Source organism: Peromyscus eremicus, chromosome 9, assembly GCF_949786415.1.
Source record: "Peromyscus eremicus chromosome 9, PerEre_H2_v1, whole genome shotgun sequence".
NCBI classification, from domain to species: domain Eukaryota; kingdom Metazoa; phylum Chordata; class Mammalia; order Rodentia; family Cricetidae; genus Peromyscus; species Peromyscus eremicus.
This window is the reverse complement of record NC_081425.1, coordinates 76,316,188-76,332,113: the sequence shown is the minus strand read 5'-3', so window position 1 is coordinate 76,332,113 and position 15,926 is coordinate 76,316,188. Positions and strand designations below refer to the sequence as shown.

General features: G+C 43.8%; 1 protein-coding gene across 1 annotated transcript; it reads right to left on the bottom strand.

The window, feature by feature from the left end:
• Window positions 1–409: 409 nt before the first annotated feature.
• Window positions 410–6,744, bottom strand: LOC131919052 (uncharacterized). The gene is made up of 5 exons (XM_059273110.1): window positions 6,549–6,744; window positions 3,243–3,417; window positions 2,011–2,142; window positions 1,173–1,356; window positions 410–430 (listed from the first exon to the last, which is right to left on the bottom strand). The coding sequence occupies exons 1-5, from the start codon at window positions 6,679–6,681 to the stop codon at window positions 410–412; spliced, it is 645 nt and encodes a 214-aa protein (XP_059129093.1). The 5' UTR covers window positions 6,682–6,744.
• Window positions 6,745–15,926: the final 9,182 nt, after the last annotated feature.

Genomic DNA, 15,926 nt, shown 5'->3' with positions numbered 1-15,926 from the left:
ATTTATTAAAAAACACATATATACCAAAGCAATAAAAGTATATAAACACAACAGAAAGCAATTTAAACTTACTACAATTACATGAGACAAGACAAAAGGTCCCCCTAGGGAAGAGGGGAGCCTGAGTGCTGGCCAGCCAGAATGGCCCAAACAGAAATTTTTAGGTTCATTGAATGACCTGGGCTCAAGGGAACAAGAGTGAGCAACAGATGACAACATAGGATTTCATTATGTAGCCTCTGAACACACACATATGCACACATTTACACATGCCTGCATAGATCACACACCGACCACAGAAATCAAAAGTGAGCAGAAAACAAGGAAGGGTACATCGTATTGAGTGAACAACTGAACTTAGACTATGCACATCACATGTTTCAGCAGAGACTTACAACACAGCTATCCGTCACTTGGGAACTAAAAATTCCTAGAGGAGAGCACACAGCTTAGTCAAACTATGTTGAAGTGATTGGAGAAAATGTTCTCTTGAAGCCTCAAATCAGTCACTCCAACCCTCAGGCTGTCAAAGTCCTCCCACATCTATGGTCATCCAGTCAGCTCCAGACTGGAAACTCCAGGAGGGGAGAACTGTCCAGCACCACCCACAGAAAACAGGCTGACAAGCTGATACTCAGGCCTCTGACAGTATGAACCAAGAGTTAAGCTAAGGGAAGAGAGCACACTGCAATGTAGGAAGAAAGGAGAAGAGCACATGCCACCCCAAAATTGACCCCAAAATGAGAACTACTCACTTTGCACTGGTCCTGGGCTCTAATTCTTACAAGCTGTTTCCTACCTGTGATCTCACATGACATCTGCAAAGCAAATGAGCCACAGGCCACTGACCTAATCAATGAGAGCTCTGTGATATTCTCCAAGTAGCTCTCTGCATAGCAGACTGGTAACATAATAACATGTAGGTGTGTTATAGCTGACTGACCCATCTCTCTGAATATACTGCAGCTTCTAGCAGAGCAGGAGGGTTTGTTTGCCAATCTTCCAGTATCTTGAAAGAGGCTAACTCTACAGAGAGACTTGTGAATGATCACAGAAATGAACAATTGGATGGTATGGAGTTGGGATTCTGGATGGATGGTGGATGGTTACATGGGAGTCTCTATGTTTATAGTTGGACATTTGGGCAGCCTGCCCCTACTGCCTCAGCCTACCTGCTGCTGCTCAGCACAGGGGTCACAGATCTTCTCATGGGCCTCCTTCAAGAGCTTCTTCACCTCCTCACAGGTCTTTTGCAGTTCAATCTGCTCTTTCCACAGCTGTGTGTTCTGGATCCTCAACACACGTACAGTCTTCTTTAGGTGATTGCACTCTCGTAGGAACCGGCCATGGAGGTAACTGAACCACCAAAGAAAGAAATGCTGAGCCTCAGAGAGGCTGCATTTGCCATCTCTACTTCTAATGCCACTAACCCTGAAAAGTCGGAGGCCCCCAGACAGCACAAGAATGGAGCTCTCAGTAGCCAAGCCAGCATCACTCAAACGCAGGCCAAATCCAGAGAAAAACCAAATTCCCGAGAGATTCAAACTACTTCTGAAAACCCTGGTACCAAAAGGGATCCTGTGCCTCTAAGAACAGGGTGCAGCCCACACCTGTGCTTAACTGTTCATGGTCTTGGGAAAGCAACAGCAGGTAGAGGGCAAATACTCTCTGAAGGAGGGCAGAAGTCTTAACCAGAATAAATTCTCTCTACAGATCCCAGGCAAACCAGAACTGTGAAGCTCCAACCAGAGCCCTGGAGGCCCTGGGCTTCAGGACATCCCCTTCATGATGCAAAGGATATTCCTATCTAAGGGCTCCCACTCCTGGACAATGATGGAAGGGCCTCAGTGTTTTTCCACACTTAGCAAAACTGAGTCCAAGAGGCACAAACCCAAGGGTCACAAAGGAGGATGCTGGCTAAGAGGCACACAGGCTAGAACCAGAGCCTTCACTTTGAGTCAAGGACCAAGAAAGGCAGAAACATTCCCTCTCAAGCTAGTAGGCACTTACCTAAAGTATTCAGTCTCCTCAATCAGCCCCTTGCACTTGTGCAAGGCATCACTAATCTCCATGGGCAATTTCTGGAGCGCTGACATCACCTGCTTGTGTTCCATTTCAAGCATCTCGAGTTCAAAATTTAGCCTGTGGTAGGGCATGGACCCAGGAGAGAAAAAACCCATGAACAAAGGCCAAAAAGAACACATGAAAGAAGCTGTGCCATGGACTACCCCAGTCCAGTGGATGCCAAAGCTTGCCACTTAAACAGTGGGACCTCCTGGTGCTTATTAAACATCCTATCCTGTCCCCAGGACAGAACAGCCAGGAGGTCTATGGGGAGGAATCCAATGATGCATGAGCACCCACAGTGGGCTTGGAGCTATAGATAAGCGCTCTAAGAAGTTCCCAGGAGTCTGTGTCACATATGTGGACTCACTAGAAACCTATGGGGACATTCTCATGTCTTCAGAACAGGGATTCTCATTCCTGGGTGTCTATTGCTACATGGAGGACCAGAGCACACAATCAGTATTTCCAGGAGGGAGCCCCAACTTCAGAATGGTTTTGTAAACTTCACATGTGATTTGAATGTTCTACCAAGGTGAGCACAGAGCTCAAAGTGGGGTTCCCTGGCCTCAGCAGTGCCATTATCTGGAAACTATGTTAAATCCACAGACCATGCCCTCAGACTCTCAGGAACACACACACACACACACACACACACACCCCACATGAAATCAGGATACCCAAGAAATATTGGCATGTGGCATTGTCACAGAGTATAAGAAGACCAGAGGGGAGCTGTGATGAGCTCCAGGCCTTCCAGCCACACCCTGAGACGGATGAGTGGACCAGGCCCTTCCAGCTGCTGCCAGGAGCTTTCAGCACACGGTCATCTGCTGTTCAAGCACAAAGACTCAACACAAACTCACCGCACCTAGCATCTCCCACAAGCCACACCTGTCAAGACCTCTTGAAATGCATGATGAGAGCTCACACACTACTGTCCGTATCATTAGACTGTGATTCAAGCTATATGCTCTGCTTTTCATTTGGAGGAAGCAGGCAAGCCTGAGTCCACATCTCACTCCTACCCAGGCTCCAAGTTCTGCATTTCAAAAAAACTCATGAAATTTAGTTTAGGCAACAGGACACCATGGTGTTTTACCCTCCGATTCCTCAGGAAACCTGGGCTTGATACTGTGGTGTCATGATGGCCAGCAGAGAACTGGGAATAAAACTACCTGTTGTTCAAATCCTTGTTTGTGTAATTGGCCAGGATTCCACGTAGCTCATTTCTCTCACATTCCATATCATGTAGACGAATGGTGAGTTTCTCTAGTTTTTTCATTTCCTGCACCTGCTCCTGCTCCTGCTCAGTGAAGGTGGAGAGTTGGGATGGTGCTTCCCGAGTAGTCCCTGCAGGTAGACAAAGACAAATGAACTTGTATTCTTGAATCGCATAGGACCAGGGGAGTCCATGCTGAGTCCCAAGATGAAGCCTAAGGAAGAAAAAATGCAAGGAACCCAGTGAAGCTTTGGAACAGCAGGGCAGCTATCCTCAAACTGGGGCCCCTGAGCTCTGTCTCTGTCCTCAAGCACTGTGGATAATCATGTGCCTCCCTCCTTAATGCAGCCCTCTGGTCCTGGAAGGCCTAAGCAAGCCCAGCCAAGTAGAATTGGAGGACAGTGTCAGGTCATATCTGATGTGATGCAAGTAAGTCCTGTTGTCCCTAGTACTTAGCAGCACCAAGGCTTAATCACATGTGCCCAGGACCAAAGCATCTGAAGATCTGCTGTGTGTCCAGGGGAGTTTCTTCACTTCCTATTGGCATCAGATTCCCATGGAAACTGAAGAAATCCACTGGGATGAAGTGCAGCCACACCCTACCCAGAGAGAGACATCTCAGCAGTCAGTCTGTTCCTCCTGCCCTTCTTTGCCTCTAAGAATGTAATGAAAGAATTCCCAGCTGCAGCCTGGACAGTTCATAGCTCTCCAGAAACTAACCATCAGAAACTCTTGACTCTGGGTCTGCTCTTTAGAAAGCCAGAGAAACTGGATTGGCCCATTGTTACTCAGAAACCGCCTGCTGCTGAGCTCTACTACCAGAAATCTCAGTTCAAGTTCACTTCCTCCAGCACACTTCTCTAACTCTGCTCGGGAGTCACTGTGCCTTAGACAGAACCATCTATTTCTCCAGGTTTGACACTGAGGCCAGCTTCCTTCTTCCTCTCTTTGGTCTCTCCATGTTCTCCATTCTCTCTCCCAAGCAGCCTGCTCAGTCTTGCCAACATATCTATGAGAGCTGAATGAATAACCCACAGGCATTGGTGTTACCACAACACGGGTGACATCATAGAGATTACCAAGGACTCTCCAGGATAGAATAGAATCACCATAGAAGGGATGATTAGGGTCACCTCCAGCAGACCTCACCTATCCACTAACTAGCTCTTCTCCGCTGCACCAGAACCATGTTGCCATTCCCAGGAGCCTTCCCAGAAACACAAGGGAAGACCTTCAACACTTCCTCCTTACAAAGCCAGAGATCTCTTTCTGTTTCATTAGAGTATAATCACTACTTCATGTATGGGAAGATGAAGATTCACTTCAAAACACATCCCAGGAAATGACTGGCCACTTGTTGAGATCCCCAAACAATAACATGAGAAATAAAGTTTGCTAAATAACATGAGAAATAAAGGTCAGGATGGAGGAGAGGAAAGATCAGTCCCCTGATGTCAACAAGCACATTGTGGAGGATCCACAAGGCTGTTACTGTATGTAGGTGTGGTGGGAGCTTATGGGTGTCCTGTCAGAACAAAGAAATGTCCCTTAGTTAGTGAGAAAAATTTCCCTGAATCATCAGTCCAATAAATTCCAGCCAACACAATATTAGCCAATGTGTGATCAACTAGTGACATGTCAGGCTGGAGATGCTAAGAACTGGGGTTCTCCAGGTGAGCCCTGAGACAAAAAGAGCAAACACTCCCATTAATCGTCCATTCCTGCACTCAAGTTTGAGGAAAGATGAATGGCTAGAGGCAGGCCAGACACAGATATGTAAGGGCAAATGTGTCACAGTCATGGGAGAGTATGTAGTGTGTCACTGCTATGTTGCTTCACCTAGAGCTACACAAAGACTAATTTCTTGATCTGGAGCCACCTGTGACAATGCACATGCCCTTAGGAAGGAAATGGGCACAGCCAGCTTAAAGAATACTCATCGGAGCATGTGAAGGGCAGGCAAAGGACACAGGAGACATATTATTAGGGTTCATTTGCCCTAGACCCTTCCCAGAGCCGCAGTTCACACTTGTGAATTTCCTGGCAGTCCTGAAATGAGGAGCTAGCACCATGTTTAGCCTGGATTGCAAATTCTTCAGAAGTCTGGAGTGTGGATTCAGAAGTGTACTTGGTTGACCCCAGAACAAATGATTGATGTGGGGTAAACCATGTCCATTCAGATGTTATATCACACTGACAACCAATTTAGACAAAGTTAAGTATCTCAGTAATTCCCTATTCTAGAAGTCAAAGCACAGTACCTGCCCTATGCACCACCTCATCTCAGTCAAACCTGACCCACTGAAGGATGCTCAGGAAGTAACTGGAAGATGAGACTTTGCTCTAGCAGCTTCTCAAAGACAAGACTTGAGTCTCCCCCTCTGTGGATGTCAGTTCTCCCATCTCTCTATAGGGAGGAGGATGTCTCAGAAGTCAGCAGGTTTCCTCTGTCTCCCTAGACAATGTGACCCAGGGTGCATTCTCCTAAGGCTTATTCACAGCTACAGAGAATGCACTGTAGCTTTAGAGCCCTCAGCCAAGTGCTTTGAAAAACCAGGAGAAAATTGCTACTGTCACACTCAGGTAGTGTATGGATGCCTGCCTCACTTACTCTATGCTTCAGACTCTCATGTTAACGGGGAAGCCATGCAGGGCACGACATGATCATCATTTCACAAAGCAATTGAGAAATTGTCCTCACTGACAATCCAAGACACCCAGAGCTGGCAGGATGGGGAGAGTATCCGCCCAGGTCCACTGAATCTAACAGCTTTCAGGGTGAAGTGCAGACCTGTGTGCCATCAACGGCTGGTAATTCAGAAACCTCAGGGGCCCTTGAAAGACAGCAGCACTTGGGGGATCCTGCCCTGCTAGTGGCTGTGATGTCAAGTATGAGAACCTCAGGCTTTGCCAGAGCACTCTCCTTTCCCTATTATTACTGGCACACAACTACAGGACTCCAGTGTGTGTGTGGCAGGGGGTGGGGGGGGACACAGTTATGGTACAGATATCTCATTAACTCCTCTGTGCCTCCTTCCCCACTCAGAGTGAAAGCAGATGGTACCCAGCAAAGCAGCTAAAGCCTTGTCAATTCCTAAATCTGCCAAACTAACCATCATGGATCCTTGATCTGGTTCTGCTCTTTAGGAACCTAGAGCAGGATAGGCCTATTCCTTCCCACAAGTTCCCAGCTCTTGAGCCCTAGCTCTGGAAGTCTCAAGACCATCACATCCAGAAAGCTGCCCAGCCCTACTGGACTCACTGTGTCTTCCCCAGCACCAGAGATTTCTCCATGTTTTCCAGTGAGACCTAGGGCCTGCTTCTTTCTTCCTTGCTCTGGTCTCTCCATGCTGTGTATTCTCTCTTTCAACTAGACGCCTCAGGCTTGACCACATCTCTGTAGGTGAAACTTACAGCACTGAGCTAATGTCCTAAGCTCACGTGGTGTTGCTACAACACTAGTGACATCACGGTATTCCAAGAGCTCTCCAGGATACAGTGGAATGCCAGAGAAGAGACTGCTGATGTCATGGGTCACAGCCTTTGCTTCCTTGCTAATTGTTCCTGAATTGACCAGAAGTTGAGGTTTCTTTCCAGGAGTTTCTGCTGTGACACAGGGAAGGAAGGGAAGGGAAAAGGGAAGGGAAGGGAAGGGAAGGGAAGGGAAGGGAAGGGAAGGGAAGGGAAGGGAAGGGAAGGGAAGGGAAGGGAAAGGGAAGGGAAGGGAAGATAAGAAGGGAAGGGAAGGGAAGGAAGGGAAGGGAGGGGAAGGGAAGGGAAGGGAAGGGAAGGGAAGGGAAGGGAAGGGACGGGAAGGGGAAGAGGGGACGGGGAAGGGGGGACGGGGAAGGGTGAAGGGGGAGGAAGGGGAAGGGGAGGAAGGGGAAGGGGGGAGGAAGGGGAAGGGGGAAGAAGGGGGAGGAAGGGGAAGGAGGTCGAAGGGAAAGAAGGAGGGAGGAAGGGAAAGAAGGAGGGAGGAAGGGAAAGGAGGGAAGAAAGGAAAGGAGGGAAGTGAAAGAAGGGAAGGTAAGAAGGGAAGAAGGCAGGGAAGCTCCTCCTCCTTCCAAAGCTAGAGATTTCTCTCTGCTTCATTAGAATCTTTTCACTACTTCACCCAGGAGGAGTTGAAAGCTCATTTATAAATACTGACAAGAGTTGGCCCTTCCCATCCTATGGGGAGGCTACTCATTACCCCCGCATTTCCCCAGAATACTCTTGAGTAGGAGCAGTAGCAAATATTACTTAGAAGTATAGACATCGAAGAAACAGAAAGTAAATACAGAATAACCTCCAGGGGGCCTGGCTGTCTCTGCCCTAGGGTATTAAAGGAATGCCAAGGGGTGGAGCAAAAGACCTCCCTGCAGCACAGCCAAGTGCAGACTATCTCAGACACCTGCACTCAGGCCCGTGGTCCAATCATCCTCTCTATGCAAACCGGCTGGGTAAAGCCACTAGGAAACCTGCCTGCAAGCCACTCTGATGGTGTAAGCACACAGTGCTTGGTATGAGGTCCATCTCATGGAGTGGGCCTTTAATCAAGTTAGATATTGGTTGGTTACTCCCACAAGCTTTGTTCCACTATCTTGGATGCAGTCACCATTGTAGCTGGGTTGGTGTTTACTTTTCTCCTTTGATAGTGAGCAGAGTACCTTCCAGGGCCATGGAATCTAGCCCATAGGTGGTGAGGGATCTAGGGAGACATCAGCTTGACTGATCCATGTTCAACGAGTTGTGATGGTGTCATCTTCAAGAATAGCACCTTCCTGTCAGTTTATGGAGAGCAACCAATAGCCTTACAATACCTTGGGTTTTATGGGGTCCAATTGGACCCATTAGGCCAACCAATTGACTAAATGTAACCCATTGCCAGTATTGGTAGCTTCATTTGGTGACAAGAGATATCCAGTTGGGGTTCTGTCTCCCTGCTTTTTGGATTTTTCTTTTTTTGGCGATTTCATCTAGTTTCCCTTCATATATGTATATATTTTAGAGTGGTTCTTCTCCACTAGGTTTCCATAAGGTCCTTCAAATGGCCCTTAATTTTACCTCTCCCTCCTTCTATTTCTTCACTTACCCTTTCTTCTCTCTCCCTTCTCATTTGACCATCCTGTTCCAGACTCTATCCTTCATCCGTCCGTAACAATCTATTCTATTCTCCCTTTATGGACATATATCCCTCCCTGAGAGTCTCTTACTCTATACCTAAACTTGGTTATGCTGATTGTAGCTTAATTATCTTTAACTCAACAGCTAACATCCATATATAAGTGAACACATACCATATTTGTCTTTCTGTGTCTGGGTTATCTATCTCACTCAGGATGACTTTTTCTAGCTCCATCTATTTTCCTTCAAATTTCATGGTTTTCTTTTTTCTTTTTAACTGCTTATAGTAATAGCCCATCTCTGTAAGTGAACCACATTTTCTTTAGACATTCATGTGTTGAAGGACACCTAGGATGTCTCCACTTTCTGGCTATTATAAATACAGTAGCAATGAACACGGTTGAGCAAGTAAGTGTCTCTGTGGTAGGTGAAGCATCCTTTAGGTTTACACCAAGAGTGGCATAGCTGGGTCTTGATCGATTCCTACCTTCCCCAGAAACAGCTACACCTATTTCCATAGTGCCTGTACAAGTGTGCATTCCCAACATCAGTGGATGAGTGTTTCCCTTACTCCACAATCTGGCCAACATTAGATGTCCTTTATTTTATTAATCTTATCTGTTCTGTCTCGTGTAACATGAAGTCTCAATGTAGTTTTGATTTGCATTGCCCTGATGACTAAGGGTACTTAACATTTTTAAAAATTGTTCCCAGACACAAGAATTTCCTCTACTGAAAATTCTCTATTTCTGTAACTCATTTTTAATTGGGTCATTCATTTCCTGACACCTAGTTTTTTTTTTTTTTTACTTCTTTACATATTTTGGATATTAGCCATTTATTGGATATATAGTTGATAAAAATCCTTTTCCCAGCCTTGTGATAGTAGTGTACACCTTTAATCCCAGCACTCATGAATCAGAGCCAGGCGGATCTGTGTGACTTCGAGGGCAGCCTTGTCTACAGAGCAAGCTGTAGGACAGGCAACAAAACTACACACAGAAACCCTGACTCAAAAAAAAAAAAAAAATACAAAAAAATCCTTTTTCCATTTTTTTAGGATGCCATTTGGAATAAATCAGTATTAGTGGCAGAATAGATAATGCCCCATGGGTGAACCCACAAGTGGACAGACACATTGGAGTTAACAGAATTCATTAAAGTTATTTAATAAATGATCCCTATATAATAATCCACTCTTTACATTAATAATTTAATGAATATACTTCAATGTATTTTTACTTATTCTTTGAGAATTGTATAGACTGCATTTTGATCATATGCACCCCACAACACCTCCCAGTTATTCGCCCCAAATCTGCCCTCACATCTGTGATGCCCAACTTTGCATCTTCATCATTGAATTACCTTTTAACAACCCCAGTGGCAGACTCTTGAAGAAAGCTGACTCTCCTTCTCCCAGAAGCCATTGTTCATCTGTAGGTCATCAGGTAGGAGGAGAGGCTCAAGCACCCTTCCCACTCTGTGCTGGAAAGTTGACCAGCTTGATATTGTATAAGTGACCACAGGTGCTGTGGGTCATGAGTGCAGTGGTCCTGTCATGGCCAGAAGACACTGTTTGCTCTAATTCTCCATGAACTCTGGCTCCTACAATCTTTCTACCCCATCTTTCATGATGGTCTTTGAATCTTGTGGAAAGGGTGTAATACAGATGTCCCATTAAATATGGCTGAAATCAGTGAAATAAAAAGAAAAATATAAAGATACAGTGAAACAAAGAGTCGATTCTTTTTTTTTTTTTTTTTTTTTTTTTTTTGGTTTTTCGAGACAGGGTTTCTCTGTGTAGCTTTGCGCCTTTCCTGGGACTCACTTGGTAGTCCAGGCTGGCCTCGAACTCACAGAGATCCACCTGGCTCTGCCTCCCGAGTGCTGGGATTAAAGGCGTGCGCCACCACCGCCTGGCTAAAGAGTCGATTCTTTGAAAACACTAACAAGATGGGCACACCTTTAGCCAAATTAACCAACAGGAAGAGGAGGATGAAAATAATAAAACAAGGAGAAAAAAGGAGACATGGAGGGGTCAATCCTTAAGAATCTTTATTCCACCAAACTGGAAAAAGCTTTTCAAAAATATTGATGAATTTCTAGATGTCTGTGATCCACCAAAATCGTATCAAGATAACATGAATAATTTAAATAGTCTCATACTAATTAATGATATAGAAGCAGTAATTAAATATTGCCCAACTAAAAGTAGCAAAGAGCAGGACAGAATCAGTGTAGAATTGGACCAGATATTTAAAGAATAACTAAAATTCCTCAGATTATACCATAAAATAAAAAACGAAGAATCTCTTCCAAATTCTTCTTTATGCCAGGAATACCCTGATGTTGCAAGGGGGAGAGAGATAGATACTTAGATAGGTAAGAAGGAAAATAAATAGATAGGTAGAATGATAGATAGATATATGGATGGGTAGATAGAATTATAGGACAATCACCCTGATGAACATATACAAACAAATTCTCAATAGAATACTTGCAAATCAAGTTTAGGGTCACATCAAAAAATAATCATCTACCATGATCAAATTGTTTTCCCTCCCGGACTGCAAGGATAATTCAACTGACATAAATCAACATATTTATTCTACCACATAAAAGAAATAAAGAAACTACATAACCATCTGAGTATATGAAAAAAAACGGCCTTTGTAGAAATCCAACCTCCGTTGATGATGAAAGTCCTGGAGAATCTAGGGATATAGAGGATATATTTAAACATAATAAAGTCCTTGTACAACAAGCCCATGGTAACATCATGCTAAATAGAAAACAAACTCAAAACAATTACAAAAAATTCAGGAACAAGAAATGGATATTCACTCTTTCTGCTCCTATTCAATATAGTACTTGAATTCTTAGCTAGAGCAATAAGACAACTGAGGTAGATAAAGAAGATACAAATAGAAAAGGGGGAAGTCAGAATGTCCTTATTTGCAGATGATATGATTCTAAACAAATAAAACTAAAAATTTTCAGAAGTCCCTTAAGGCTGATGAATACATTCATAAAGGTGGAAGAATGCAAAACTAACACAGAGTAGTCAGTGGCCTTCCTGTATACCAATGACAAACCTACTGAGAAAGAAATCAGGGAAACAATTCCACTCAGAATAGGCTTAAAACACATTAGACATTTGGATAGCATACTTTTAAAGACACTATTAATAAAACAGCTATGGAGTACCCAAGAGAAATCTAAATATATTCAAGACCCTTAAAGCTGATGTTCTGAGAGACCTTCAAGACTGAAATGAATGGAGGTTTTTAAAGCTTGGTGGATAAGTACGTAATAGAAAAGGTCATTTTGGCTAAATTGATAATACTAATGCAATAAATCTTGAATAAGGAAATGTGAGTATAATAAATCACCCTTTTCTGTGGAACTTCATAATCTAACAATAAATGCACTGTTATGTGGCAAAGGATAATTTATAAAGTGGAAAAGGCAGGAACATCAAAGGTACTTTTAAAGAGAGAAAAGTAGGGAGGCATGCCATATTAGCGAGAAATATGTCATATGATAATAAAAAAATAAAAAAACCACTTTAGTAGAGTTATGTAAGCAGTGGGTGAGATTGGTAGAATGGATATTGCAACAGATACAGTGTTTCCAAACTTTGTAATTGGTGAAAAAAGAGGCTACAGGCAACATAGAAAATGATGGAATATCAGAGTATGTTCAGAGAATATGTCAAATGTTCTAGTTAGCTTTCTGTTGTTCTGATAAAAGTCCAAAAGCCAATCTGGGAAAGTAAAGTGTTTATTCACCTCACAGGTTACAGTCCATCATCAAGGGAAGCCAAGGCAAGATCCCAAGGCAGGGGCTTGAAACCACAGAGGAACACTGCTCACTGCCCTGCTCAGCTACCTTTCCTCTATGGCCCACACTCACATGCATGGGGATGCCACTACCTACAGAGGACTGAGCCCTGCTCCATCAGTTAGCAATCAAAAAAATGCCAAAGAAGCATACCTACAAACTAGTCTGAAGAAGTCAAACCTCAACTACTTGTCAAGTAGACAGCAATGATTAGCCATCATAGCAAGCCATAAAGGGGAAAACATTAACTTCAGCCTACTGCAAAGAAAATAGACCCTCTACGAATAGAATTCTATGTCTAAAGTGAAGTTTCAAATGTATGAAGAATAATTTCAAAGAATTTATGTTGGAAAATGTATCTCTCTTTAAAATGAGTGACAATGACTCAAGCCACAAAGGAAAAGTTGGTAAACTTGACTATTGAAGCCCCTTCTGGAGGCTGCAGGGTGGACATGGGTGGTGGCTGTTGGCTGTCAGCACCTTGGACCATCCTTGCAGTGTTTTGGTGGAGGAGTTCCCATCAGTAGCCCTACCTCTTAATGCAGAGACCAGGTCCCAAATACAAGCCTGAGACATCAACTGGATACCAGAGCTTTTGTTCTAGAGAAATGGAGGAGTCCATTCTGCTTGATGATTTGGGGAAGGCTGCATCCCATTTTCAATGTTGTAGATGATGCAATCTTCTGAAGCAGCACCAGGAACATTGTCTAAAGCCAGTATTCTTGGGGACACACACTGCAGTGCCCTTGCTCATCATGGAAGTGTCAGTGGGAGCTCTGCAATAAGACTTTCTCTGGAGTATTATGTGCTTCCTGGTGCTGATGCTTCCAAATCCTGCCTCTTTAACCATCAGTAAACTTCAAATCCCAATAAAACATTTTGTGCTTTGAAAGCAATTGGAGTCTTCTACCTGTTGTATACAACAAAGACTCCACAGAAGTCTTCCCAGGTTCTCCTGTTTTTTTGTTTTTTTGTTTTTTTGTTTTTTTGTTTTTTTTTTTTTTTGGTTTTTTTGAGACAGGGTTTCTCTGTGTAGCTTTGTGCCTTTTCCTGGATCTTGCTTTGTAGACCAGGCTGGCCTCGAACTCACAAAGATCCACCTGCCTCTGCCTCCCGAGTGCTGGGATTAAAGGCGTGCGCCACCACCGCCCGGCAGGTTCTCCTGTTTTTAAGAGGGAGTTTTTGGCTTTTTTGTGTTGTTTTTCCATTTGTCTTTCCTTTTCAGGATGCATGGAGTGAGCAAGAAGGGGTCTGGAGGATTTAAAGTCCAAAACACATGGCCTGAGGAACCCCACTCTTTCTGACTGCTGCATTGTGTTTGCTGTGTTGGGCCTTTCTTCCTTTTTCTTTAAAGGACACCCATTTCTCCCTCCTGGAGCCCATTTCCACCACAGTTACTACCAGGCACATCGTACTGATTTCCATGTCTAATCTCCTATTGTATAGAAACTGGATTTCCAGCTGATCCCCTCCTTCCCAAGAACCAGAGATGGGTGTTTAGCCCTATTTCAGCCACCCATGGCCACAAGGAGGCCAATAAAGTCATCATGACCATGGGATCTACAGCTGAACCAGATGTAAAATGGTTATTGTCACTCCATCCTTTCACTCTCTAAGGGAGCCATTTGCTCAAGAATATTAGTGAAGAGGGAAATATGACCGTGATGGCTATTCTTGGTTGTCAATGAAAATATATATGATATTAACTAAAATCAAAATATATAGATCACATATATGGGGGATTTCATTTGAAGTAGGAGGATCTACTTCTAGTCCTGCTCTTTGAGGTAGGAAGTCCCACCTTGAATTCAGACTTTACCCAGATGTAATCTCGATCACCCCTTCTGCTAGAAGGTTGTATAATGAAATGGCAGAAGGAAGATTTACTCTTTCTCTGCCTGCTCTTGCCTTGTGAGCACATGCATTCCTTCACTGGAATTAGAACCTACTTCTTTAAGATTACAGCATAGACTACAGACAACTAAGACATCCAGTCTTGTGGACTGAGCAACTACTGGATTCTTGGACTTTCCATCATAGCCATCCTTGTATAGTCTGGACCACAGACTGGAAGTCATTCTAACAAATCCCTTTTCTAGACATAGAGAGCTTCAGGTTATAACTTCTGTTACTCTGGAGACCCCCGACTAACACACCAAGCATGCAGAGAGGACATTCTAGAGCACTTTGTGTCTCAGCTATGTCACAGATTCCCCAATGGCCACCTTCCCTTAACCCTTCTTCAGGTGATGCTCTCAAATGGAATGCAGAGTAATACAATTAAATGAGGGCCTCAGACGGAGAGATTCTAGGGTAAGTGAGGACCGGAAACAAATCCCCGTGTCTTAGCTTTTGTGGGCCATGACTGGGCACCCCCACCGACATGAAGATCAGAGGACAATTTGTCAGAGGTTTGTTGTCTCCATCAATCATGTGAGTGCCACGGAAGAAACTAAGGCCTATAGGCCTGGCAGCAGGTACCTTTGCCCACTGAGCCAATTGTCCAGGTGATCACAACATCCATGGAATTGAATGAGTTTTGTATCTATATTGATGATCTATTGTATATATGTTCTTTATTCATAGAGAGTAGATTTTTTTTCTACTCTTGTTTGACTGCACCAGTTTGGGATCCCACAGGATTAATCCCTCCACACATTAACTCTCTGATTCAGTCTCAGAAGTCAGATCTGGTCCAGGGGAGCTTCACAAGAATACAGCACTCATCTGGAAGGAACCCTTCTTCAATATACAGTGAGATCTGCTGTGGGAAAAGAGCAGCATCAACCATCCCTCACCCTTCCTAGCCTTGCACAGGTGTGCTCTCCATCAGAGGCACATGGCTTTTGCTGCAGGCTTCATCCACTCTGGCTAGTCTGAAGCTTCCTCCCAACACTTAGCTGGAGCATCAAGAGGGACTCCTAACCACACCTCCACCACCAGGAGGATCTTCTCATTTCTGCATTTTATCAGATGGCCCTAATCTTTATTGTCATCCAATGTGAGATGTGAGAGATCTGCTCCAACGCTGACAATAAGTGATGCTGGAGCAGGATCCTGAACCCATGAACACCTTGCATGGTTGCATGGCATCCTAAGACAATTACCACCATGCCTACATCATGTATTTGTCCCTATTGAACTCCTGAACTTTCTCTTTTTGCTTAGGGCTGATTCATTCCAACTAATACAGCACACGTGGCTAGAAAGAAAAAAGCCAAGTGTAGGAGCTGAAGAGATGGCTCCTTTATTTTGAGTAATTGTTTCTCTCCCAAAGAAAAAACAGAGCAGCTAAAAAGCATCCTTAACTCCAGTTTCAGTGGAATTTGATGCCCTCTTCTGGTCTCTGGTGTAATTGCATGCATGTAGTGTAGAGCCCTTCAGCAGGAAAAACATCCATACATATAAAGAAATCTTAAAAAAAAAAAAAAAAAAAAGTTGCACTAATGCATCATTAAGGCCTACAGCAGCAAAAAAAAATGTGAAAACTTATCTTTGAATTCAATCTGTCTGTTATTTGGTTATCACAAGAGCTATATTTTAAAGAAATCAGAGGCAGATAGCTCTGGTTTTTTAATTTGTTTTTATTTAATATTTTATTGATTCTCCTTTGGTTTCATATCCCACATCAATATTCCACTCTTCCAAATACCTATTCCCTTGCATCTGTGCTCTGCCCTTGATACTT